The sequence below is a fragment of the Nelusetta ayraudi genome, unplaced genomic scaffold (assembly GCF_046127955.1).
Source record: "Nelusetta ayraudi isolate G7.1 ecotype Tasmania unplaced genomic scaffold, CSIRO-AGI_Nayr_v1 ptg000063l, whole genome shotgun sequence".
Classification (NCBI taxonomy): Eukaryota; Metazoa; Chordata; class Actinopteri; order Tetraodontiformes; family Monacanthidae; genus Nelusetta; species Nelusetta ayraudi.
Genome location: NW_027466113.1, coordinates 402,130 through 426,216, shown reverse-complemented (window position 1 = coordinate 426,216; position 24,087 = coordinate 402,130). Strand labels below are relative to the sequence as shown.

General features: G+C 44.8%; 1 protein-coding gene across 1 annotated transcript; it reads left to right on the top strand.

Moving 5' to 3' along the window:
- The first annotated feature begins 1,852 nt into the window (after positions 1-1,852).
- nipal2 (NIPA like domain containing 2) lies at positions 1,853-23,470 on the top strand. Its single transcript, XM_076040738.1, has 11 exons — positions 1,853-2,264; positions 8,745-8,813; positions 9,652-9,820; positions 17,154-17,213; positions 18,256-18,377; positions 20,914-21,010; positions 21,274-21,409; positions 21,690-21,778; positions 22,444-22,507; positions 22,600-22,697; positions 22,887-23,470. The coding sequence occupies exons 1-11, from the start codon at positions 2,175-2,177 to the stop codon at positions 22,991-22,993; spliced, it is 1,101 nt and encodes a 366-aa protein (XP_075896853.1). The 5' UTR covers positions 1,853-2,174; the 3' UTR covers positions 22,994-23,470.
- Positions 23,471-24,087: the final 617 nt, after the last annotated feature.

Below are 24,087 nucleotides of genomic sequence, written 5' to 3'. Positions count from 1 at the left end.
CATTTGAACAGTTGCCAGGGGACTTCCGTGACCATTGGGGAGACGTGCCATGAGAAAAGTTGTCAGCCAGAAATCACTCCAAAAATCTGCCAGCTCTGACAGAGCAGTCTGGGGCGGGGGGGTACATTTTTAGTCATGGCAAAAAAAACAAGATCTGTTTAGTCATGTTATTCTGAGACATGTGGAATAAAATGTGCTTACATTTGTCACCGCTCTTCCTCTTCACGGCGCAGTAATCGCATCATATGGGCCTCGATTATTATGGCAGAGAAAGCTGGCTGACTCAGGACTGAAAGCAGAGACTGGAGGAGCACAGTGAATACATATTTACACTGAGGGCGCATCTAGCATAGTTAGCCTGAGCGCTCAAATTCCACTTATCGTATTATTACAAATTACAACAGCAAAGTCCATCTGACGGGACTCATTGTGCATAATGAGCTCATCATTGTGTTTGTTGGGTTGCTACGTGTAACATTTACAAGCAGCTCTCTTGTTAGGTTTTGGAAGCTAACAAGCTCTTGGTCTAGGTTTGCACCACCACTGCTTGTCTTTTTTGTAGTGCAGCTTCATCTTCCCGCATGAGATGGAACAGAACATGTAGTCCTTCAACCAAATTGGAAAAAAGCTAATGCTGGGAACTCGTCTGCCCTGCCTCTCCCTCTCCCTCCATCCTCCGGGGATGGAATGACGTCTCGCATCAAGCCGCCGCTGACCTTTCTATCTCCAATGGCTTTTTAATTCCAAACCAATGCTGTTCCTCAAGGTTGTCCAAACTCTTCTCACCTTAAATTAATACAGCAGCACCTGTGAGCTGGGGGTGATAACTACTGTGCATCATCCACAAGGTACACAATTGGAACAAGGGCGCTAATAACAACACTTCTGTGTGATTTGTCAACCTCAAGCCTCAAAATCCCATCTTGTATGCAAGAAATGAAAATACTACTCCTCTGTGTAATGATCCTAAAGTCAAGATATGAAGGTAAGGCTGCTTTAAATCATCTCCAGCATGGATCTTTATCAAGTAACTCAATCAGCGAGTGTCTGTCATGAAAACCAGTTTATTTTTGATACAAAGCAGCAGCTGCTCGCGGCGGCAGCAGCAGCAGCAGCTTCATCTGCGCAGGGTAATCTTTTTATGTAAAAGTGCACCAGAACAAACGAGCACTCGACATTCATCTATTCAGAGAAAGGACACTAGATCAGTGGGGTTGCATGAAGGACAGACCGAAAAACAATATGTCTGAGGTCATCTCTTTGACCGAGGGCCACCGACAGCTGGACAGGCACTTGAAGGGACATCAGACACTCTGGCCTTTGTTTGCATCATCACTTTGTAATACAGATCGATTTGGATCTCTCCTCAGGTAATGAGATGACCATAAAAGAAAAGACGATTTGTGGATGGTAACATATGCACGGATTTGTACACAATGGAACACCTGTTGCACGTAGGTGAGAACGCCGTCAGCACAACAACAAGCGTGGCATAATGTCTCGCTTAAATCAGATGTGTTGTTGTTGCCATCTGGGACATTGCTTGTCGGATTTCGATGTCACTCTAAAAGTGTCCAGCAGGTGGCAACATGTTCGATATTAGCCAAAGCAGGTGATGGGAGAGTGAAGGCGAATTTGTACGCGTTGGTTCCGTGGATGTGTTACAAGAACATCCATGGTTTGTTCTTGTACAACATTGTTTGCAATGTTTCATTTAAGTCAGTATGTAGTATGTTGTGGCGAGTGTTCACTTTACGGAGGCAACAACTCGCACCTGCTTTTATTTGATGCCTTAAAGTACAGACAGCATAGTCGGGATTTTAAGATTGAAAAAAAAAAAACGACTAGTCAGAGCTAAATTACTTCAGTGTTTTGGAAGACATTCGCTACAACGTTTAATAATCTGCAAAAGTTTAAATGTGGAAAAGAGGAACTAAAAACAAGGTCCTGTTTGTGTTGTTTGTTTGTCGGTGGTTGGCTATTCTCCCACCGCCCGTGAAGTAACCACAAACTCCTGATTCGCCTCGTCAACCGCGGGGAGTTTTTCTCAAGTTTCCACTGGGCGACAAGAATGCGGTCGGACGGGGTGAGATGAGGTGAAAGTAGCGGAGCAAGATGTAATGAAATTGGGAGACAGGATTCGGAGAGATAAGCTGGAACGATAAGGGCAGAGAATGGAGAACACGAGTTCGGATCCCCAGACGGACGCTCGATTAATGATTTTCCAGTCACACCGAGCTGAGATCCTGGAGAATCCACTCCAGGTGAGTTGCATCTACTTTCATGGTGATTCACAGGTGAAGAAAGTGAGGAAGTGCCCCCCTTCACGCTGTCACCCATAATGGTGCATATCAACGGTTGTTGGTGGACATATTGTTTGTAATTCTGAAACTAGTTTCAAAATGTTCATCAAGCAATTATGTCACATTATTTTTTCAGTTATAAGTCGTTTCTGCTTGAATCATAAAATGATTAAAATAAACAAATGGTTATTATTATGAACAACAACAACAACAACAACAACAACAATTATAATACTGAAGCAATTCTTCAATGTGCATCCTCTCCAGTCTGTCCAATAGAAACCATGCTAAACCTGTTCCATTGGTTGTTGTACTGTGCTGCACTGCAGACTGCAGAGTTTTAATTGATTTAAGTTGCAGGAACTTTCCTCCTCCTCCTCCTCCTCCTCCTCCTCCTTCTAGTACAAGAGGGTAGACAAAGAAGCCCTTAAACAATATCCACAGTCAAGACACAACCTGCCTCGAGAAGCTTTTTGGATAATGAGACACTACGGTGTGTGGATGATGTATCGGCGCTGGCAGGTGTCAGGGACATTTGCTAAAGTGATCATGACTAAAGGCCTTTTGCGTTCACCCGAGCCTCATAAGTAAACACTCTGCTCATGTGGGCGTGTGTGTGTGTATGTGTGTGTGTGTGTGTGTGTGTGTGTGTGTGTGTGTGTGTGTGTACAGTAGCGTAGAGCCTGTTTCTTCAGTGTGTCTCTTTGTGTGATGCTTTTGTGTCCTCTGCCCTTTTTCTTATTCACAGACGCATGTTCTGTTTGGTTTCCTCTGTGAGACGTCGCCAGTGTGGGCGGGGGATGTGGTGGGGGTCAATGAGAGAGAAAGTAAAGAGGGGCGATCGGAGACGTGACTAATGGCCTCAGGCCTGGGATGAGAGAGAATAGGTCTACTGGAAGAGTAGTGAACAGCTGGCTAGTAGTAGCCAGTTATCTCTCTGAGAGAACATCTACACATCCCACATCACAGGGCACGATACAAGTCTGCTGCTTCATGTTTCAACTTTGTTTCCTGGAGTTTGATGGATCGCTGAGTGGTGGAACTGAGGGTCCAATGGCATATGTGAAGATGTTGTACTGGGCGGGCGTCTATGGGCGTCACGGAGCCTGCAGCGATCTCTCCAAACGCGTCTCTTTGTGGTTGCCCCACACAGCATGTACTTCGACTGTACCCACTACCTCCGGACGGAGAGTTGGAGGGCTTCACGCATGGAGCGGGTTGGCCGTCCGCGCCAAGACAGATCCTCTTTGTCAGCGGGACACAAAGGGCCGTGCTGTCTCTGTGGCCGTCCGTGGGTCAGTGTCCTGGTGTGGAGGAGGAGGAGGATCAGTGCCGTCTCTCTTCTTCATCCGCGTTCAAGCTCATTCCGATGCTGCGGTGACCTCAGACGCGGCATTCTCACTCGCTGTTAGGCGGCTGAAGATGCCGTAGGGTTTAGGTTTTGGTCGTCAAGTTTGTTTTCTGCCAGAGTGAATGAAGTGTGAAGACTGCCAGCTTGAGTTAAACTGATGCACATTTTCTACAGTCAAGATATGAGATTAAACTATGAAAACTTCTATTCTTTTTTTAATTAGACAGACAGACAGACAGATAGACAGATAGATAGATAGATAGATAGATAGATAGATGAGTACCAAGACCTTCAGTTTCTAATTATCTAATCGAGCAGCAAATAAAACTAAGCTTAAAATGAGCTTAGTTTAATTAGTTTTCTAATGGAACTGACCTGATGCAACATCATTTATGGAGGACTCCATTAAGCACACAAATTGATCAGTGTTAAAAGAAAACCCTTGGACAATGGAAGAAAAAAAAAAAAAACCCTCCCAAACAGGACTTGAGAGAAGTGACTCTGACTCAAAGTGTCAAAATGTAAAAAATAACAAAAACAAATCCTTACTCAATTTAATCCTCATTCTGTCAGACTGATGCATTATTGATTTACATTTCATTCCACAAATATATTGTTGGCTTCAGGCACAGAAGCAAAAAAAAGAGAGAAAAAAACCCATGAAATTCAAGTAAACGTACGTTTGGTGCATTATACCGAGCCTTGTTCGGCTTCTGCATTTGATGTTTGCTCAGTGAGCCTGTGGGCCAGACGCTGTCCTGCTGCGCCGACCTCGTCCGCCACCACGTCTTTGTTTGCGCTTCCTGAAACAGGAAAACCCTCCCCTTCTCTGTGGCACTGCCCTCGCTGCTCTCACGATCGCTTCTGTCCAAATAGGTCCGCCTCGGTGGGCGGAGCCTGATTGTCCCGCAGCCTGCGAGGGGTTTACGAGCCCTGCTGCGTCTGATCACGCTGACGGTTTTAGCAACAACCAGACGGCAAACAAATAAACCGAGACTCATTTCAAGTTATTAGGTTGCAGTCAATCTCTGGATGAGGCTCGCGTGAAAAACAAGCAAGTCAAATTTAATATGAGCTGGATCAGTCTGTGCACATTAAATTGCTCCATTTCTCTTTAATGACAGACTGAATGACTTCTTGGTGTGCAGACACTCCCCCCCACGCCCCCGAACCCCCCCCCCCCCCACCCAAAAGCACCAGCTTCTTTCAACATGACCCCCTCCGCCCTGCAAAAAGTAACAGCAAAGCAGTGGGTCACTTGCTCAGTCCTGCAAAGCTTGACAAGGTTATTGATCTTTTATTAGTGAGCGGCGCAGAGCCGGCGTGATTGATGATACTTTCAGTCTGATCCTGTATTACCGAGGAGGTGCAGTCATCTCTCACACAGTCAGCCCACCACGCTCTGTCTGTCTGCTCCTGCGTGTGAGGATGGAGTCTATCATTGCACTCCCACACACACACACACACGCACGCACGCACGCACGCACGCACGCACGCACGCACGCACGCACGCACGCACGCACACACACGCTTGATGTTATAACTGTCCCCCGGGGAATCTCATCATCAAGCCGCCCATCAGCTCCCCACCTCCACTTTCTAAATCCTGTTTACCTGTTACACAGCAATCATCAAACACACACACACACCTGAAATCCTGTTTACCTCTGGAGTGTGTGAGCGTCAAGGTGAATGTGACGGAGGGTTAAGGGAAAGCTGAGGTGGACTGTGAACTGGAGATGCATTATTATGGGGTGGATTTTTTTTGTTGTTTTTGCATCCAAAATTACCCAGAATCCCCTGATCTCCCCTCTTTGGAAGATGATGAGTTGTGTAATGCGATAAAGAGGGCACAGTTGCAAGTGGGTTCACTTTACTGAAGTGGGTTGTTGGATAATGTTGTGTTTTGCACACAGGCCCAGTGGAGCCCAGTAGAACCAAGTGAAGCCCAGTGAAGCCCAGTGGAGCCCAGTGGAGCCCAGTAGAGCCTAGTAGAACTCAGTGGAGCCCAGTGGAGCCCAGTGTGATTTTAGCCTTGATGTGCTCGAAGAGAAAAAACAGCAGAATTGTATGAAAATGTTGTTTCAACAACTTCCATGCAGGTTTGATTAAAGTTGATCCTATAGCTTCACGAACAAAGTACCAAAGGCAAGAATTCTGAAACCGTTAAATCTGAATGTGGATTTGCTGGTAGATGTTTCGCACTTACAGATAGGGGCTCCGTTACTTAGATTAGGTAGATTTCTAAAGCTAATGGAAGCCAGTGGTTTAACTGTCGTTCTCAATGTGACAGTTTGTAGTAGGGGCTCAATTTTTGCAAAGTCAGAAATTAAATGAAATGAACGTGTATTTTCAAGCATAATTCAGTCGTTTTGTTTGTCAGGCCGAACAAGGAGCTTGAAAGGCCTGTTATTATTCTGTGTCGCTGTGACAAACCATAATGTTCCTGTTTAATCTGCAGCATTGACGAGTTCACAGGCAGATTCCCCATGGTCATGATTTTTAGACTCCGCTACACTCAGTGGACATGTATCATAAATAATACAATGAAGAATTATGCAAACTAAACAATCAATTCAGCAAGAGACAGCAACTCTGTCTAAAAAAATCTTAGAGGAGCAGATGGGTGCAAGGGCTTTAGTTGAATGTGAGTTGGACTGAACAGTCTGTGCTTGGGACAAGTCGCCCAAATTTCTGTCTTAATCATTCTTGGCTTCTTCATCATATGACACAGACAGATGAATATATAGATAATAGGACTAACTACCATCTGATCTAGCAATTTCATTGAACTATTAGAATAATTCTGATATGTTGTGATTCGGCACAGAGGTATCAGGGGGAGCCACGACTGGACTTCAGGGGGCCTCACAAAGCAGGAATTTTGATTTCGACAGTTATTTGTGGCAAACTGACCGATTGCGTGCACAACATGGGAACCAGATATTAAATATTGATTTTGGGTCTATTTAAGAACACTGACAGCACGGAGATCTTCTGTGGTCACTGTCAGGCCTGCACCTCACCCACACTGTTCTAAATCCAGACTCTCATCCTGAGATGAGGTGAAGATGAGATGCCGTTTCACTACTCTGGTGTTGATAAAAAAGAAGGCTGATAACTTTTTTTTTTTTTTTTTTTTTTGCCCTCGACATGCAAAGCAGCACATCTCCCCGAGTGGCTTTTATTCTTTGCCCAGCAACTACAAAAAAAAAAAGCTCCTATGTTTCTTGGTGGTGGTTACGGTTAGTGTTTTCACCAGCGAGGTCTCACCATGTGCAATGCTGAGCGACAGACAGACGTCCAGGTTGTGTGGCAGATATCAGCTGTTGTGTTTGGAGATGGGAAGCATTCATTGACTTATTGTGCCAGCTGTCGTCGACGGTGTGATTATCTTAATGTCAACAGTATCACATGGATGTCACTGACAGTAATCCACGGTCTGTCACACTTCTCTCTTTCTTTTTAAATTCCATATTAAATGTTTTTCCATCTCTCCCCTTATTTTTATTTTCTATTTTCAAATTTTTCAGTCCTCTACTTTCCTCCACTAAACCTAACTTTCTTTCATTTTAAGCATCCATCACTTTTAGCCTCTCCTTTGTTTTCTGCCCTCCATCTCTTTCGTGCTGTCCTTCCAAAGGATAAATACTTGGACGTGCTTGGCTGCTGGGAGTCCTTTTACAGTGATTGAGTTTTGTTCCCGAAGGTTTTCATTATTCTACCTCTACTGTCTGCTTTTATTTCTTCAAAAAAAACAAACCCAAAAAAAGAAAAACACTTTGCCCGCCCACAGCCACCGCAATGTTTATGACCTAAAATTAAATTTCCTCTTGGCAATATTTTTCCGAGCATATGGGACACAGTGTCTGGGAGTGCTCTTGAATCACTTGAAGCAAACGGTTCCTGTTTCCCTGCGTGCAATCCACTGAGGGCTGGCACAAAAAGATACCAATTATCACTTTTCCTGGTTAAAGAAACACTTTTGATTTTGGATACGTTTTGGTGCATGTCTAAACTTACGATTAATTATTCATTAATTATCGACAAACTTAAAGTGCAGCTATTATTCCAAGAAGAAAATGCAAAGCGAACTCTTGCTATGAGAATTGTTCACTCTTTATGTATTTATTGCAGTTTGGACTAGTTCAGTTGCCTAACCATGTAGTCGTACTATGCACATGTTTTTCATACATTTAGTACATGACCAACGCATACTGCGCCACCACACTGCAAACACACAGAGATCATTTGTACATACTCATATGTCTTCCTGGGGGTATTAAGTTCACAAATACAAATTAGTAATTGTATATATATATATATATTCTCCATTGTGTGTTTTTACAAAGCGTTCAGGGTAATCAATCACAATTAAACACCAATTATTATACTAAACATTCCTATGTTTAACAAAGGTGAAGATTATGACTGTTTACCTTGGGAAATTGAGCACTGTCAGCATTAGAATCTTGGTACACATACAGTGAGGCCTCACAGAGCTTCAAATATGACACTGAGGTGCTGCTACTCCCACTGTTTATCATCAAACACCATCATCAGCATTCAGAAAAAACACGTACGCAAGTTAAATTCTGAGCTTCTGTGAGTATGAAGTGGTGAGGAGGCTTGTTAAGTGTCTTTTTTTGTTGTTGTTGTTGTTGTTGCTTTTTATGTGTTTTTTGAGTGCCAACCTGAATCTGAAAGTTATGAGGTGTCAGATAGCGTGGGAGACTTAAGAGGGCGAGGGAGAGTTCTGTATTTTTGCCCATTCCTTTTTAAAATATCTGCGTTTATGCATGAGATTAGAAAGATCTGGAGCCCGTTTCAAGGGAGGAGGCTGTCAAACTCACACACACACACACACACACACACACACACACACACACAAAACCGCCACCATGCAGCGTACACACCGAAAACACGTCTCTTTGGCTGTCGTGGCACTGACAGATGTAGCAGCTGGGGGGTTGGTGGTGGTCGGGGGGGGGGGGGGGGAGGGGCGCAGTGCGATGAGCTGTTTTGGAAATGTTGTGTGACAAGTAGAGCATCACCTCATCTTGTTGCCTGTTTACTGTTTCTTCCGACAGACTTATCTCCTGGGAATCATCATCTCCATATGTGGGAATGTCCTCATCAGCATTTCACTCAACATTCAGGTAGGCGCCGCTGGAACCCGACACCCAACAGCACAGAGCAAATACTGAACACCTGAAAGGAGCGTTTTGTTTTTGTTTTTGTTTTTGTTTGTTTGTTTGTTTGTTTGTTTTTTCCTTTTCCCAGCTCGTGGTGTGCGTGCCGTTCTCCTGCCAGTCTTCAGGCTCTGGGCGTGTTGACATTGGGTTTAGTGTGTGTGCAGCCTAGTAGTCACTTAATGCCATATTAGTTTGTTTTTTCTAGGAGTGCCGCTATTAACAAGGAGTGCAGCTCTGCGGTTAGATGCTCAAACAGCTCATGTTGAAGATGTTGTGTACTGACCTCATCGTGATCCTGAAGATGAGCAGTTACATTATTAATGTGACGCTGTTCGAAGTCATGAGGAAACACTCGCCGCCACAACTGGCCTTTCCGCGCTGTGGCGTCCATCAGTGGCTGATGGATAAAATAAAGAATTGTGTGATGTTCTTGATATCGGAAAACAATTTGGTTTAACTTAGCTAGTTCTGGAATAAAGGACAAGTTGTTTGTCTTTTTTTTTTAGACATCTCTTAAAAAGTAAAAAAAAAAAAAATTGAGATTAGCAATTTGCAAAGATAATCGATTAGCTGCAGCAGAGTATCATCATGCAATCGTTGCAGCCATGTTCCTAGTTTTGATTTCCTCTTTGATTGTTGATTTATAAGTCCCATACCACATCATGTTATGTCGTTAACTATTGCTTCTAACTGTGTAGCTTCTCAGGTCCTCCATGCATGTGTCGTATGATTGAGTTCTTTTTTTTTGTCTCTCCTCACTGTGACAAGTGCCTCGGGCTCTCTTCCTGTCTCCTCTTGGCAGAAATATGCCCACGTCCGTCAGGCTCAGCGTGGCTCCAAGCCCTACTACACCTCGGTGGTGTGGTGGTGCGGCGTGCTTCTCATGGGCGTCGGGGAGCTGGGGAACTTTGCCGCCTACGGCTTCGCCCCAGCGTCACTCATCGCCCCGCTGGGATGCGTGTCTGTCATAGGTGAGAGTGACCTTTTTTTTTTTTTCCCCCTCGCTCATACATTATCAATGCTCTGAGGCGGAACGAAAGGTTACTTCCTCGGGGAACAACGGGACGACGAACGAAGAACTTACAATATTGAATTTGTCAAATGTCAATTTTTTTCATTTTCATGTTGTCCTCCTATGTAACTCAAACACTGTCTTGGGGTATGATTATTACTAGGAGAGCAGATGTTTCAGAGTTTGCAAATTATTTGTAAAAAAAAAAAAAAAGAAGCCCTAAGAGTTGCAGAATCAGCAACCGGTTCTGGTTGCTGTCGGTGCGAACAGATGGCTCTGCCTGTCTTGGTTCCCGTTTTAATTTAACATTCACAAGCCATCATCAGTATTTTAGAACAAGGAACTGAGCATGACTTGCATTTGATATGTTGGGGAATCTATTAATATGTGTCATTGTCATGAATATTCCAATTAGATCTGCTTCTGACTGAAGAACATGACCATTAAGAGGCAACACAAATGGAATATGTAAAGTCAGGTAGCGCGAGAGAGGGTTTTCTATGACAAAATATGTCTCATTTAATGTTGAGGCTGTAAGGCTAATAAATAAAATGTAATTCTATTTATTAGTATGGTACTAAACTTATCAGCAAAATATCTGGTTAGAGCTGCTGAACTACATGCAAAATCAAACTTTATTATGTTCTTTGTACTTTATTATATGTACCAGTGTTCTTTATTATATTCAAGTACCATGGAATGATATGAATAAGAAATCATATCATTTAAGATAATCATACATTTGAATGCATTTTGATATCTTTTATTTCTACGGATATATTGTACATATTTTACATTTTGAAAAACAGGGGGACATGTTGACGTGTATATAGGGGAATCGTGTCCTTGTCTTTCCTCCCAGCTGTGCCAGTCTGTCACATTCTGTCTTGACAAGTCTGTGGCAACCAGTGACACGACCGAAAAGTTGTGCCTTTTAAGGAAGGCGTAAAAAACCTCGGTGCCACAGTAAAGCGTGGAAGTTGGTTGTTCCACTGGAGAAAAAAAAAAAACACAGGACAAAGTTATAAATAAACACAGAATTGGTTTAGTAGTTGCCAAGTTATTTGTTGCAGCGATGTATAAGAACATCCTAAACACTTGGGGGATTCACAGTGAAGGCCGACACAAACAGATTTCTTCTCTTGGTTGTTGTGGTTGTTGCCTGTGTTTAATTTGAGACCGTTGTGGTTTGTTTTATCCTGCAATTGATTAAAAAGGTATCTGGATATGTTGTAGCTAATCATACGTACACACACTGTGATGAAACACATTAAGAGTGGCTAGCATCTTTTGTAACTTAGATGCTTTTGTCTTGTAACTAATGTAATATTAGCTACGCTAATACTACCATATTAGCAATGTTAGCGATGTTATTGTAATATTAGCTATGCTAATATTAGCTATGCTAATATTATCACCACTAGGTGTGCACCTTCACCAGCGAGGCCTACACATCCTCATCTCATGCATTGCACACAAACACGCACTGCTCATGTCGCTTTGACAACCACTGTGCCCAGTGCCTGATTTGGAGAGACGAGCCACTTTCACCTCTCTGCATGCGGAGTTTTTAGGAACTCGTGCAAAACATTCGCTTAACACCGTCACCGACGACCCGGCTGCCCCACGATCGTCTCTAAAGCCCTTAATCTGAACTGCAGCTATCAGCCGCAGAGCCGGATTCACCAGTCAAACAAAACAAAGTCTTCCTGGTTTCATGAGCTGGGTGGCCGCTGAGCGCAAACATTCTTAGCGCAGGTTAAATATTTAACAGCCGCACTTCTTACCCTCGGCCTACCTATCGCTCACTGAGCTGGAGGAGGACGGGTTGAGTCACCCAAAACTAATGGCTGCTATTACCTTGACGCTCCAAAACAATTTTCTCAGAGTCTCGTCTCGTAAGTGGATGAGCGGCGGCAGCGATGCACCGCCAGCGAATCCACACGCGGCTTGTTAAGAGAGGAGCCCTGCGTGGCGCCGCGTGGCGCGTTTGCAGAAAGAAATTGCGAGCGCGCTAAACTGAGAGCAGCGACCTCTCAGCGCCTAGGTAATGAGCCCTGAGAAGCTGCAGGTAGGAACAATCACCGCGCTCATTTCCGGCTCATCCTCGTTGTTGTCCTCATTAAAAGCGTTTTTCCATGTTTTTTTTTTAAGTGGCGCCGCATTCCGGTTGTGCTGGAAAGGTTGAGGCGAGGGCTAATGAGGAGGGAGGGAAGACGTTCTCTGGGCCTCCAAAGCCGATGCACGGGGTCGCTGACGCCACCTCTCACCTCGCTCTGACTCACACTGTGCACGAAAAATGACCCAAACAGTCACAGGCTGGGATGCAGGCAGATTAGTGTGCAAAAACATCCCAGTGTTAAGGCAGATGTGCCCTCGGGGCAGAGTTGGGAAGATTGCTTTGCAAATGTTATTGGTTACAATTTGAAAGTCACCCTCTTGAAAATGTCATAGTAGTGTAACTATATCAATTGTTTTGTCAAAGTAACTTCAAATGCAATTAGTAACTAATTACATTTTTTTGCATCTTGATTACTTTTCTAGATTACTAATAAATGTTCTCAACTGACAGTGTTGAGCTTCCAGCAGTACTCAAAACAACAACAACAATAACAGCCATAACAAGGTCAAAGCTCAGTACCTCTTTTTACCATGAGATCATTCTGAGATACAAAATCAGGGCAGCATAAGCTACTATCTTGTAAATTTAGCAAAACCAATCAAATGTTTGCAAAGAGTTTTGCAAACATTGGTCAGATTTAGGTAAAAATTCTAACCCTGAATAATTCCACAAGTAACTGTAATTTAATATCATTTTTTTTTCCAGTAATGCAACTAATTACAATTATTTTTTTTAATCTAACCAATATTAACTCAGGCAGGAAATTAAGAACAGATTCTCATTTACAAATGCAGCCTGAAGAGCAAAATGTATCTTTTTTTTTGTGGTTAAATTACGTGACGACTCGTTAGCCCCATGCTTTTTAGCTCTTTCTTTAAATGACTCTTAAAACACTGAAAAAAAAATGGATGAAATACAGCTATTTCATGACTTACTTCTTATTAATATAATTTCTTCAAGTTCGGCTGGCCGGATTAAAAAGCTTAACGAGCCACATGCGGCCCCCGGGCCGTAGTTTGCCCGTGCCTGCTCCAGGAGGAAGACGAGCGTTTCAGAGGAGCGGAGGAGAGAGGAATTTGTTTGCGAGGTGAGAGAGGGGGAGAGGGTGGAGACGTGGATGAGATGTGACAACAGGCGGAGGCGCTGCAGAGCGAGCGGGGAGTCACGAGCCGACGAGGAAGAGGGCGCAATGGCGGAGACGCCCGCTGTCATCGGCTCGTCCCCCCCCCGTCCCCCCCGACGTCCCACAGCCACTCTCAGAGCAATTACCGTCGTCCCCGGCCAACACTGCCCACCGCTGCCCGGGAGGAGTGACGGCACCATCCCATAATGCTGTCGTTTTAGGTGTCCTTCCATCGGACGCCCTGCCGTCACCTGCCCGAGGAGGCGAAATAGACAGAAACCTGATTCCCTCGCGCGTGCGTCACGTCTGAACAGCCGTCTGTGCCTCTGCTGCCGTGTTTTTCAACCTTTTCTGACATTGAAAAAAAAATCCCACGGCACACTGCCAACCAGAAATATTATGAAATGAAATTTTCTAGCCTGACAGCGACAATATAGTCTCTCAATTTATTTCGATGCACACAACGCCGAATATTCCTTTTAGAGCAGTCACTCCACAATGGAATGTTAATATTTTTTTTTTTTTAGACTAATGAGGTGAAACTGGATCATTTTCACAGCACACCTGACATTATCTCACTGTACACTAGTGTGCCGTAGCACAGTGGTTGAAAAACACTGCTCTAATAAGAATAAAATAAGACTTTTTCTTTTTTTTTTTAAGGCAACTTTTAAAGGTCCCATTTCAGAACAATTTTTCTATTTTGGTTTTCCAAGATTAAAAAAAAATCCTTGGAAAACCGCATTTTATCCTCTGTTTGAAACCGTCCCCCACAAGAGAGCTTCACTTTTTGGCCTCCCGCTCAAAAATGAAACTAATCGTTAGGCTTCCCGACGAGTTCTCGCAAACCACTTTGTGAAGTCACGGTAATGCCGTCCATCTTTAAATGCAGCCGATGGTTTTTAACTCACATTTAGTGAAAAACGGGGCAAGATGAAGGATGCAAGGATGGACTTTTCTCCTCTCTGGGGGGAGTTCGCTTCACAGGCTGGAGAGACATCATTGATGTGAATTTTGCACAATTTGGGAGCTTTCTAGTTTATTTAGTTTTTTTCCATGTGAACTGAATCTGTCTGCGACGTGGGACCACATCTTCCATTTAAGCCCCCCAGGGTTCAACTTTCACTGCTTTCATCCTGCCGAGCCAGACGCACTGTAAGTGGTGAGAGACTTTTTGACGTGTGTGTGTTTTCCCATCACCTCGTGTCTATCTCTCTATCTATCCATCTATCTGGCAGAGCCGCAGAGCTAACCTGAGGCACGAGCTCGCACGTGCCACACCTCCTGTGAAATACACAGGAGCTGTGTCGGGAGCTGCTGCGCAAAGCCCCAGAGGTTCACGTTGCCACATTTCTCATTTTATCAGGCCGCCTGAATCTCACTTTGTATGGAGTTGCTATGGTTACTCGTTAGATCCAGCTGGTCCCAGAGGCAGGGAAAGAGTCCTAAACGTGTATGTGAGGACGGCCACAGTGTGAAATATTAAAACAACTGACTGCTTCTTTGGATTTGCAAAAGAAACTCTTTATTAACTTGTAATTTGGCCGCTAGCTAGTGCTCGTCCACGCCTTGTTTCACACATTTGCACAGAAAGACTCTCACTTAGTGCGATTTTAATTATGCCTTCACACGCAGAGCACGCTCGCGGAGAGAATTTGGCATTGAATGTCTTTTTTTTTTTTTTTTTTTGTTAGTCGAGCGTTCACGGTTGCGGTTTCATAAGTGATGCTGCTTGCAAATCAGCCGTCAGCTGTGGAAAAAAACAGCCACGTTCAGAAAGCTGAACGTCGTAGCCGTCGTGCGACGTTCAGCTTTCAGCAATGCCACGGGTGACGCGCCGCCCGCCCCTGACACAATACTGAGCGGTTCATGCTCCGCGGCTAATCTCCTTAAGAGGCTGGTGGAGCCGAACCCACTGCGCCCGTCTGTCTTTTTACTTTGCATCTGGCAGCTGTGTCCCCCCTTCCTGCCACTTCTGACTCCGTGTGCGCGCCGTCTCCTGCACAGCCGGCTGGCCGACTCGTCCGCCGTCTCTGTCATTCAACTCTCCCAGCAAACATAACCGAGAGCGTGGTGACCGTATTTTGATCGCCAAAAACCAGGACACTCCAAGTTCACTCAGAGATGCCTGAAAGTCTCAATTGTAGGCCTCCGAATTCAGAGTTCATCTCTCATCATGTTTTATTATTATTATTATTATTATTATGAAGTAATAACTTGGTACAAGTGGTTACAAGAATAGCTTTGAAATCTCCGAAATGAAATAATGAAACAATGTCTCTTCTGTATAAGAAAAATCAGGAAAAAAAAGCTGTCTTCATAAGTCATAGTGAGCAAATACTTAGAAAAGGAAGAAATATTCTAAATAACAACTGTTCTTTATTAGCAAATCCAACAACGAAAACCAGGACATTTTTCAATCACGTCATGAAAAAGAAAACATCGGGACCGGATGTGAAAATCAGGACCTCGTCGTCGTAGAGCATCAATGTTTGGTCAGTAAAACCTGCTGTAACAGGCCTTGGATATTCAGCCACCAGCGAGGCTGTAGAACAGGTGCGGGGCAAACTACGGCCCGGGGGCCACGTGTGGCCCGTTAAGCTTTTTAATTCGGCCAGTCGAACTTGAAGAAATTATATTCATAGTAAGTTAGTCATAAAATAGCTGTGTTTCATCAACTTTTTCAGTGTTTTCAGAGTCTTGTCAATAAAGAGCTAAAAACCATGGGGCTTCAAAAGACACATTTGTCACTTGACATTAAATCACGTTTTCTTCAAATCCCTTGATATATTGTTTCCTCCTATGAGGTGACTCACCAAAACACTCCATCCATCCGCTCCCGCTCCGTCCCCGTCTTGTCAAATTTTACAACCCATTGTGGCCCCACCAGTCAGAAAGTTTGCCCACCGCTGCTGTAGAATAACGTTCCCAGCAGTGCTGCTAAATGTTGAGGCGGCCACAGTGTGCGATGTAACACTGGACCCCTCTCGCTGTGACATGCGGCTGTCACTTTTCCTCCCTGTCAGCCTGCTGTCCAAAGCTTGTTAGTGGAGGAGATGGACACCCCACACCTTCATCCCCCACACCTCCCAGTCCATCTACACCATCATCCGTCCGTCCGTCCGTCTGTCTGTCTGCCCGCTCGTGTGCCGACATTCCCGTCAGGCTCAGCCTCTCCGCTGAGTGAGTTGATCCATCGCGCTCGGTGCGATTCCATTTCCCGGGGAAACATTAAGGACGCTAATCTGCGACTGAGCCCGCGTGGAACTGATTGCTTTTTCACAATCGCCCTTTTGACAGCGATATTGATGAATGGCTGCGTGGGAAATGTCGCCCTGCTCGGCTCCTGGGCTTTAATCTGCCGCCGGTGTCTCCAAATCCTAACGAGCTCCATTTATCAGCGGTGAGCCGGCGGATTTTATCACGCCGGTCGATACAAACGTGTCGGGCGACGCGCGTCTCGTGCTTCCGTGTGTCCGTGTGAAGCGCCCATTAGAGGTTTGGCACACAGAACGGCCTGTTGTTGGTGACTGATGCGTTTGCGCAAAATGCAAGAAATGCGTGTGCAGCATACGGATGATGTACTTGGATGCGTAATTGCGCTTGTGTTGTCGTTGCCTCACGGCAAAATGGGATTTGTCCTCATCCACTTACCGCAGAGACTTTGTTGAGTTGTTGATGTGAGTTTAATCAAATCAACATCAAAATAAGTACACACCTTTTTTTTTCCCAACTTCCAATCAATTAGCTCATATTTGTGAAGCGTTAAATCACAAATGTGTCTCAAAGAACTTTGCACAATCAAACAAGGGGGGTGGGGGGGGGATCAATGATGAATATGCAGCAATGAAGATTAAGCAGCCTTTCATCGATGATTCATTTTCATATTACTGCTGGAAAAAGGGCGGCCAGCGTGTTGTCGTCACACCTTAACTACACCCTCCGTGTCGTTTCCGGACCAGGTTGGGCTTCTTTTATATCCCAGAACAGAGGACGTGACCCGTTCTGTCTTCGCAAACTAACAGTGTTGTGTTTTTCACTCCTCAGCCAGCGCCATCATTTCTGTGGTTTTCCTGAAGGAGACGGTGCGAGCCTCTGACATTGTCGGTAAGTGCAAAACATTCTAGGGTCAGGGGCCCTGCGACAGCTGGGATAGGCTCCAGCGACCCCTCCCCATCACACACACACACACACACACACACACACACACACACACACAGAGCAGGAGGAAGTGGGTATAGACGATGGATGAATGGCTCGTTGGTGACCTTCAGTCTGACAGAAGTTTTAGAATTAAAGTAACCATCATTACACTGGAGGTTAAAGTTTAGTCAAGATCAAAAGTGTGGCGTTAATGAGAGGTCTGCTGTCACTGTTGTAGTGGCCGGTCACCAGCTGTTTGTTTTTTGTTTTTTTTTACACTCTATAACTCATCCCTGCTGTGTAGCAGATAACATTCAGAATTTTTTTTTCAGGACACAATGGCAAATATTACACTAATGGTTTTTAAAACCTCGCATAGCCTTGCCTCTGCGCAACTGACTGTCTTTTGTGCGTCTTGCTCTTGGTTTTCTGTTCTATTCTAGTTTGTTTTTAGTGCAACAGTGAAGTTTCCCTGTCTGTCTATCGATCTATTTATCTATCTGTCGATCTATCTGTGCCTGCTTGCCTGCCTGCCTGCCTGCCTGCCTGCCTGCCTGCTACAAACTATATTGTTTGCCCAGTTGCTTAATGCTGTTTCGTCAGATGACGAGAAGATGGTCACTACGACGACGCTGCAATATCAAAATGTATTCTTGCCGCCACGCAGGCCCGCACGCTGGGCTTTGCTCTACAAACTGCAGCAGCCTTTGCCGATCTCTCTCTGTTGTCTCGTAATTGCGGAGAGGTTTATCTTTATTGCCTCGTGTTTGGAAACGCCCATGAATGTTTCATGCACGCCAGGAAACGGCAGCCCGGAGAAACGTTTGTCCAACACTTTTCTGTTTGCAGAGTTTAAACATGTGGGGTAAATTGGGATGGGGGTGGGGGGGGGGGGGGAGGCGTCACAGTCTTAGTCGGGTAACTGACGGGTTATTAAACTGAACGGTGAGTTCACAGTTGGCTTGGCAGTCTAATCTCGATCCTCTCACTGCTCTCCTTATTGCAGGTGGAACACTGGCGATAACAGGAACGTACCTCCTGGTGACCTTTGCCCCCCACACATCCACCCACATCACAGCCCATCTGGTCCAATATTACACCGTCAGCTGGCACTTCCTCCTTTACCTCGTGAGTGAGGGTTTTTTTTAAACTCCGCCGCCTGATGCCCGGTAAACATTTCCCTCGGCGCGCCACGTTGCCTTGGAGCCGTGGTTTAGCGAGTTCGGCTCGGTCGCTTCGTATCGGCGTGAGCGATCATCTCCGCGCAAACAAGGCAGACTGTGTTCCGCTGCTAATTATCTTCTCCCAGCTTTTCGCCCTCTCGGGCAGAAGAGCCACCGGAGGACGACTCTTGTGGGTTAATTACAGCGTGAAACTTTTATTAATCCGCTGTCAAAGAGTTGATGAATAGCCCAACCTACCGCTCAGCACTCTGTAAATAATCCCTGCTTCTTCAAGTTCCTCCGGGTTCTCATGGCTCGTAATGATGAGGTCACTTCCCACACGAAAAGGCCCTCGACCTCATTTCCCACAAATGCGTTAACACGCCCCTGCATTGTGTCCGAATGCAGGGGTTCTCAAAGTGGGTGCCGCGTGACAGCAGGCTGTGAAATAATTAGATAATCACGATTGGAATTTTAATTCCAATCTTTGCACTTAGAATAATGATACACATTTGCATTTGATGAATAATATGGAATATGGGATAATTCAATTCAATCCCAAAACATGCAAGGAAGGTAAATTGGGAACTCTAAATTGTCGATATGTGTGTGTGTGTATATGTGAGTGTGAATTGCTGTTTGTCTTTAATGTGGCCCTGTAATGAATTGGAGACCTGTCCAGGGTGTCACCGATATCTCAATGAAAAACAAATTGGCATTGAATTAGTAAATTTAGAATATGTAATGATATGATATACAAAAAAGCTGAATGTAATGGTAAAGCATGTCCCTAAAAATATCAGCTTTACCAAAGATTAAAGGTTCGCCAGCCGCTGTCCTCTTGTCCATTACAACTCGAGCAGTGATGGCATAAACACAGCTGTTGCCATGGTGACAGTTTTGTGTTTTTTATTGATTTAAAAAGTCTTTTTACAAAAATGTAAATAGTTGCCAAAGCCTTTGACACCGGCATTTAAGGGAATGGCAATTTCAAGCACTAGTCCTCCAGCAGCAGCCGTTTCTCTCGTGACGGCGGCGCCGGCGGAGGGAGACATGGCTCTCGCTCCATGTTTCCCACCTTTCACAGTTAACCTCCCTGCACTGGAGCGGGCAGCTTTGTGCCGCTCCAAAGCGGGGAGCAGAAGGGGGCGCGAGAAGTGTGTCACCTCTGATCTGCTGTTTTGAAGAACCGGCACTAGTCCAGAGCCATTCACAAGGGAACCTGGAGCATTTCCTTTCTTCTCCTGTACCTCCATCAAGCACTCACTCGTACTCTTAGTACATCACCTGGTTTTCGTGATTCTGAGAGAGTCTCCCCTTAAAATCCTCCCATTCCCTTTTGTGCTTGAGAGAAAAAAAATGGTTATTTGCATGAGGTCTCCTAAGGCCGCCTGTGATGAAGCTAAAAGGACAGCAGCTAACAGCTCAACAGGGGTGCGAGCACGCTTGTGTAAACAGTGCTCGTGTGGTCTGGGTAGAGGTGTAACAATGGACCACAGATGCCATCCATATTCTGCCTTTCATCTTTAATATCAGCCCACTGAACAAAGTAAAAAAACAACAAAAGACATTTAAAAAGCAGGAACCTTCATAACTTGGGGTGATGAATGGACGAACAGATGTCGTCGAATCTCCAGAAAGGCTGCTAAAAACTGGAGCCTCAGTTTAGCAGGTTTATAAAGAGGCCGAAAAACGCCTGGAAAAACAACTTCAAGGTTCAGTGTGTAATATTTGGAGATTTTGAAGAAGAAACCACGACATCGAGTGGTTACATTTCAGGTTGCATCATCTTTCACTCTCCCCTCCCTCTCCTGAGCTTGCCAGTGAGCTACAGTGGCCTGCACACCCAAACCTGGATACCTCGTCCACCTTCTTCTCTGTTGGGTTATTTGAAGACGCAAGCAGCCGCCCTGTACACGAAACGCACAGTGAGGGGGCCTGGATTGTCCACACCGGGCTTCCTTAGAAATATGGCCGTGCAAGGTGGCAGCTAAGTGGGAGCAAAACCCTTGTTCTATGTATATTCTTATGTATACATGAGAACCGTTCTGAACTTTTATTGTACTGTGAGTATCCACTTTTATTATATATATTTTTTTATTATAATATATTTTTGGGCCATATGTTAAGCTTTTACCAATATAAAAATCATAAATCAAGCCAAATTTTACATACTGGACTTTTAAAGGTCAGCTCATCTAGTTTTACTCGCACTGTGACGCTGCTTTATTTCTCTTCATTAAGATGATGGCACGTTGTATCAGAGGTCCTTGCGCGGCTGAATGCCAAACTCAAGGACGGCCCCCGCGGCCCTTCTCATTTCACTCCTCCGATTCATTCCTCCCCTTTCTCCCCACACCCTGCCACGGTCATTTGGTTGAATTAGAGCCCATGTGCGACTCTTGGTGACATAGACAAAACGCTCAGTCGTCTCATTTCCATCCATCGGTCTCGGACGAGGCGCAATCAGCGCTCGCTAACCTGTGTGCATCTCCCGACAGTTCGTCGAGGTCATCATCTTCTCCATCCTGCTCTACGTGTACAAGAGGAGGAACGTGAAGCACATCGTGGTGGTGATGCTGCTGGTGGCTCTCCTGGGTAGGAACAAATTCAAGCTGTCTGGTTGAGAGGGTTATGGATGGAACCATTCCGAGCAGCCAGAGGTTGTTTTGTTGCCTGGCTACCAGAAAATTGGCCTCTTATCACTTTAGTGTTGGTGTTGAGCGAAACAAAGTGAAAGGCGATAGTACGTTAAAACGCACTAGTGGGCTACTAATGAAAAAAAAAAAAGAGCCTCAAGGGGGGAAAGTTGTGCTGCCAAGTAAAGCTGAAGGGATTTGACTGTTTGTGTTCTGCCGCAGCCTCTCTGACTGTCATCTCGGTCAAAGCCGTCTCCGGGATGATCACCGAGTCAATAAAGGGCCAACTGCAGCTCATCTACCCCATCTTCTACATCATGCTCGTCATCATGATCGCCTCCTGTGCCTTCCAGATCAAGTGAGTCAATGTTTTGTTTGGGTTTTTTCGTGTTGACTGTCTTTATTCCAACTTCCTCTGTATCGTCTTTATTGCTCAACTCCCTCTTTCTCACCAAAAACCCGATTCAATTTTTTGCTGTCCTCGTTTCTGGAGACACAGGTGGAAAAAAAAAAAGAAATATTCAAAATTACACTGTGTCAATTTTGCGCCTGCACATACTCTTAAAAAAAAAATCAAGGACATTTCATTTGTGGACGCTGTCTCATTTCCTCTTTCTTTTTTTTTCCTTTGCTCACAGATTTCTCAATCAGGCGATGAAAATGTTTGATGCCACAGAGGTGGTTCCCATCAACTTTGTGTTTTTCACCGCGAGTGCGATCGTTGCAGGTGTGTACGTCTTAAGGAGCTATTGTAGCCACTGTGGGGTTTTAAACTTTCATTCACAGCCCTCTGCTTTTCTATTAAAGTCGGTGATGTTTTCTGTCTCATTTCCATAAAAACTGGAACCGCCAAGAAAACACAATGAAACAGAGTTACTCCCTGACACAGTTCATTACGCACCGGCAGAAACAATTTAAGATCAGTGAAAACGTATAAAGAGCCACATTCACCTTTCGCTGGGTGAAATGTTGTTGCATAGAAGCAGTTTTACTCACTTGTGTTGTGCATTGACTGAACGCCACACAGACAGTTGCAAACTGATTAAAAGTTATATAATTCAAAGCTGCAAGCAGCGTTTAAGGGACTGAGACGACTGTGGCCCGCCGACCAAAAAGACAGAATTAAACCTTTATAAAGCAAATCATAGTTTCAATGCCGAACTCCTCATTTACTTGGTTGCATGTTCAAGAGGCCACTGAAATTAGACAGAATTAATGGTTAATGCGGGTCTCCTCTGTGTGAATATCCAGTTAATAAACCAACTGGTTCGTCATTCCAGCGTGTTGTGTATGCAGGATTCAAAGGGATGAGTTTCACAAACAAAGCACTCCAGATAATCGCGACTGTCTGAGAAGTGAAATGCATTTTAACGAGCGTTCTGGCTTTTGCAGGCATTGTTTTCTACCAGGAATTTGAAGGCCTGGCTCTGCTGAACATATTTATGTTCCTCTTCGGGTAAGTTTTGAACAACACACCAATTACGGCAACTTTTACGTCACGTGTCCTTTAAAGTGGTCGTCGGGTCTCCCTTAAAAACTCTTCGCCAGCTGTCTTCTGTCGTTCCTCGGAGTTTACCTCATCGCCAGGAACAGGCCCAAAATAAAACAACAGGACCGGAATTTCATCGCAATGGATAAGATACCTGGTGAGTTTCCAATCGACTCTCCCCAAAAGTAGATTGTGTCGCACACTCACCTATTGGTATCCGTGATTCATTTGCTGGGCACTGACAGTATAAAATCCACCGGCAGTGACCCTGGATTTATCCGCCTGCTAATGCGCGCAGCCTTGGCAGCGGGGTCTGTCTAATGAGCTCTGCTGTCCGTGTTCACAGGGAGCAGGCACACTGATAAGGTGCAGCCCGAGGCAAAGCCTTCCACATATGGATCACTGGCAGCCAAACTCATGTGCAGCACGGCCGACCGAACAGACGATTCATAGGACCTGAACCGTCAAGGCAGCAGTGGGTAAAAAGAAAAAAAAAAAGTGGATTTTCACCGTGATGCTTCGTCAGCATCCATATTTACAATAAAGAGTGGCTGGAATCAATTCAAACCATTTCAAGACACGCGGGAGAGTTGGTGGCCACATGGATCTGCTCTTGTGTTCATTAGAACAGGAAGAAATGTCAGATTATCTGTTGAAAAAGTGAGAGGAATGTGTTTCTTTGAAGTGATCTATTTCTAGCAGGATATTCAGAAATGCCTGATAGGAAGGAGAAAATCTCTCCATCAGATAGAAAAAAAAACACCTCAGGATCACTCTGCAACTTAATAATTAACATTAATTGCTTGAAGCAATTTTTTTTTCCTGTTTTTTTTTTTTTGTAAACATAAAATGTCCAGAAACTCACTCTGTCTTTTGCTTTAACATGTGTATTTTTTTTCTCTTCAAATCAAATAAATAAATGCACGCGTGTGTTGGATCCTTTTATTGAACAAAGACCAAATGTGACGTTTCGACGTGTGCGTTTCATACCGTGCAACACGATGCGCTACTGCCCTCTAGTGGCGGGCGACGGAGAGAGACGATCGAGGCTCTCGGAACGCGTTTGCTTAACAAAAATATTTTTTGACGTGAAATGAACGGAGATGATTCAGTAGCGGCTGTAAAAGCGTCCCCGCTCTGTTGTGGAGTCTCTTCCTGTATTGTAGAATGTAATGCGTTTGTGCTGCTCGGTGCGACTCCTGTTTCCATGGAGTCGGAACACAAAGCACAATGCAGACTGCCCGCACATGTTTACCTCACGCTACAACCACCCGACTGCTTCCAAAGTTTAGTGTTGCCGAGCAACGGCACTTTTATGTGCCACCTACACATTATGGGATGTGCAACAAACCGCAAAGGGAATTTGTGTGTCTGTTGTTCAGCGTATTGGCCTTGGGAAGTGGGTTTTTGTCATCGTGATTGAGGTGAAGTGGTGATTTTACACAGCGAAAGGTGACAGCAATCAGCCACAAACAGCGCAACCTAACTATTTTATTAGCTTGTGTGCAAACACAACCTTTTCAAAGCTTTGGCGTGACTGATGTTTT

Excerpts from the sequence above, each read along its gene's own strand:
- nipal2 (XM_076040738.1), top strand. The coding sequence starts at position 2,175 with ATGGAGAACACGAGTTCGGATCCCCAGACGGACGCTCGATTAATGATT. Across the intron at positions 9,821-17,153 it reads GGGATGCGTGTCTGTCATAG|CCAGCGCCATCATTTCTGTG; the intron begins GTGAGAGTGACC and ends TTCACTCCTCAG. Across the intron at positions 21,410-21,689 it reads TCCTGTGCCTTCCAGATCAA|ATTTCTCAATCAGGCGATGA; the intron begins GTGAGTCAATGT and ends CTTTGCTCACAG.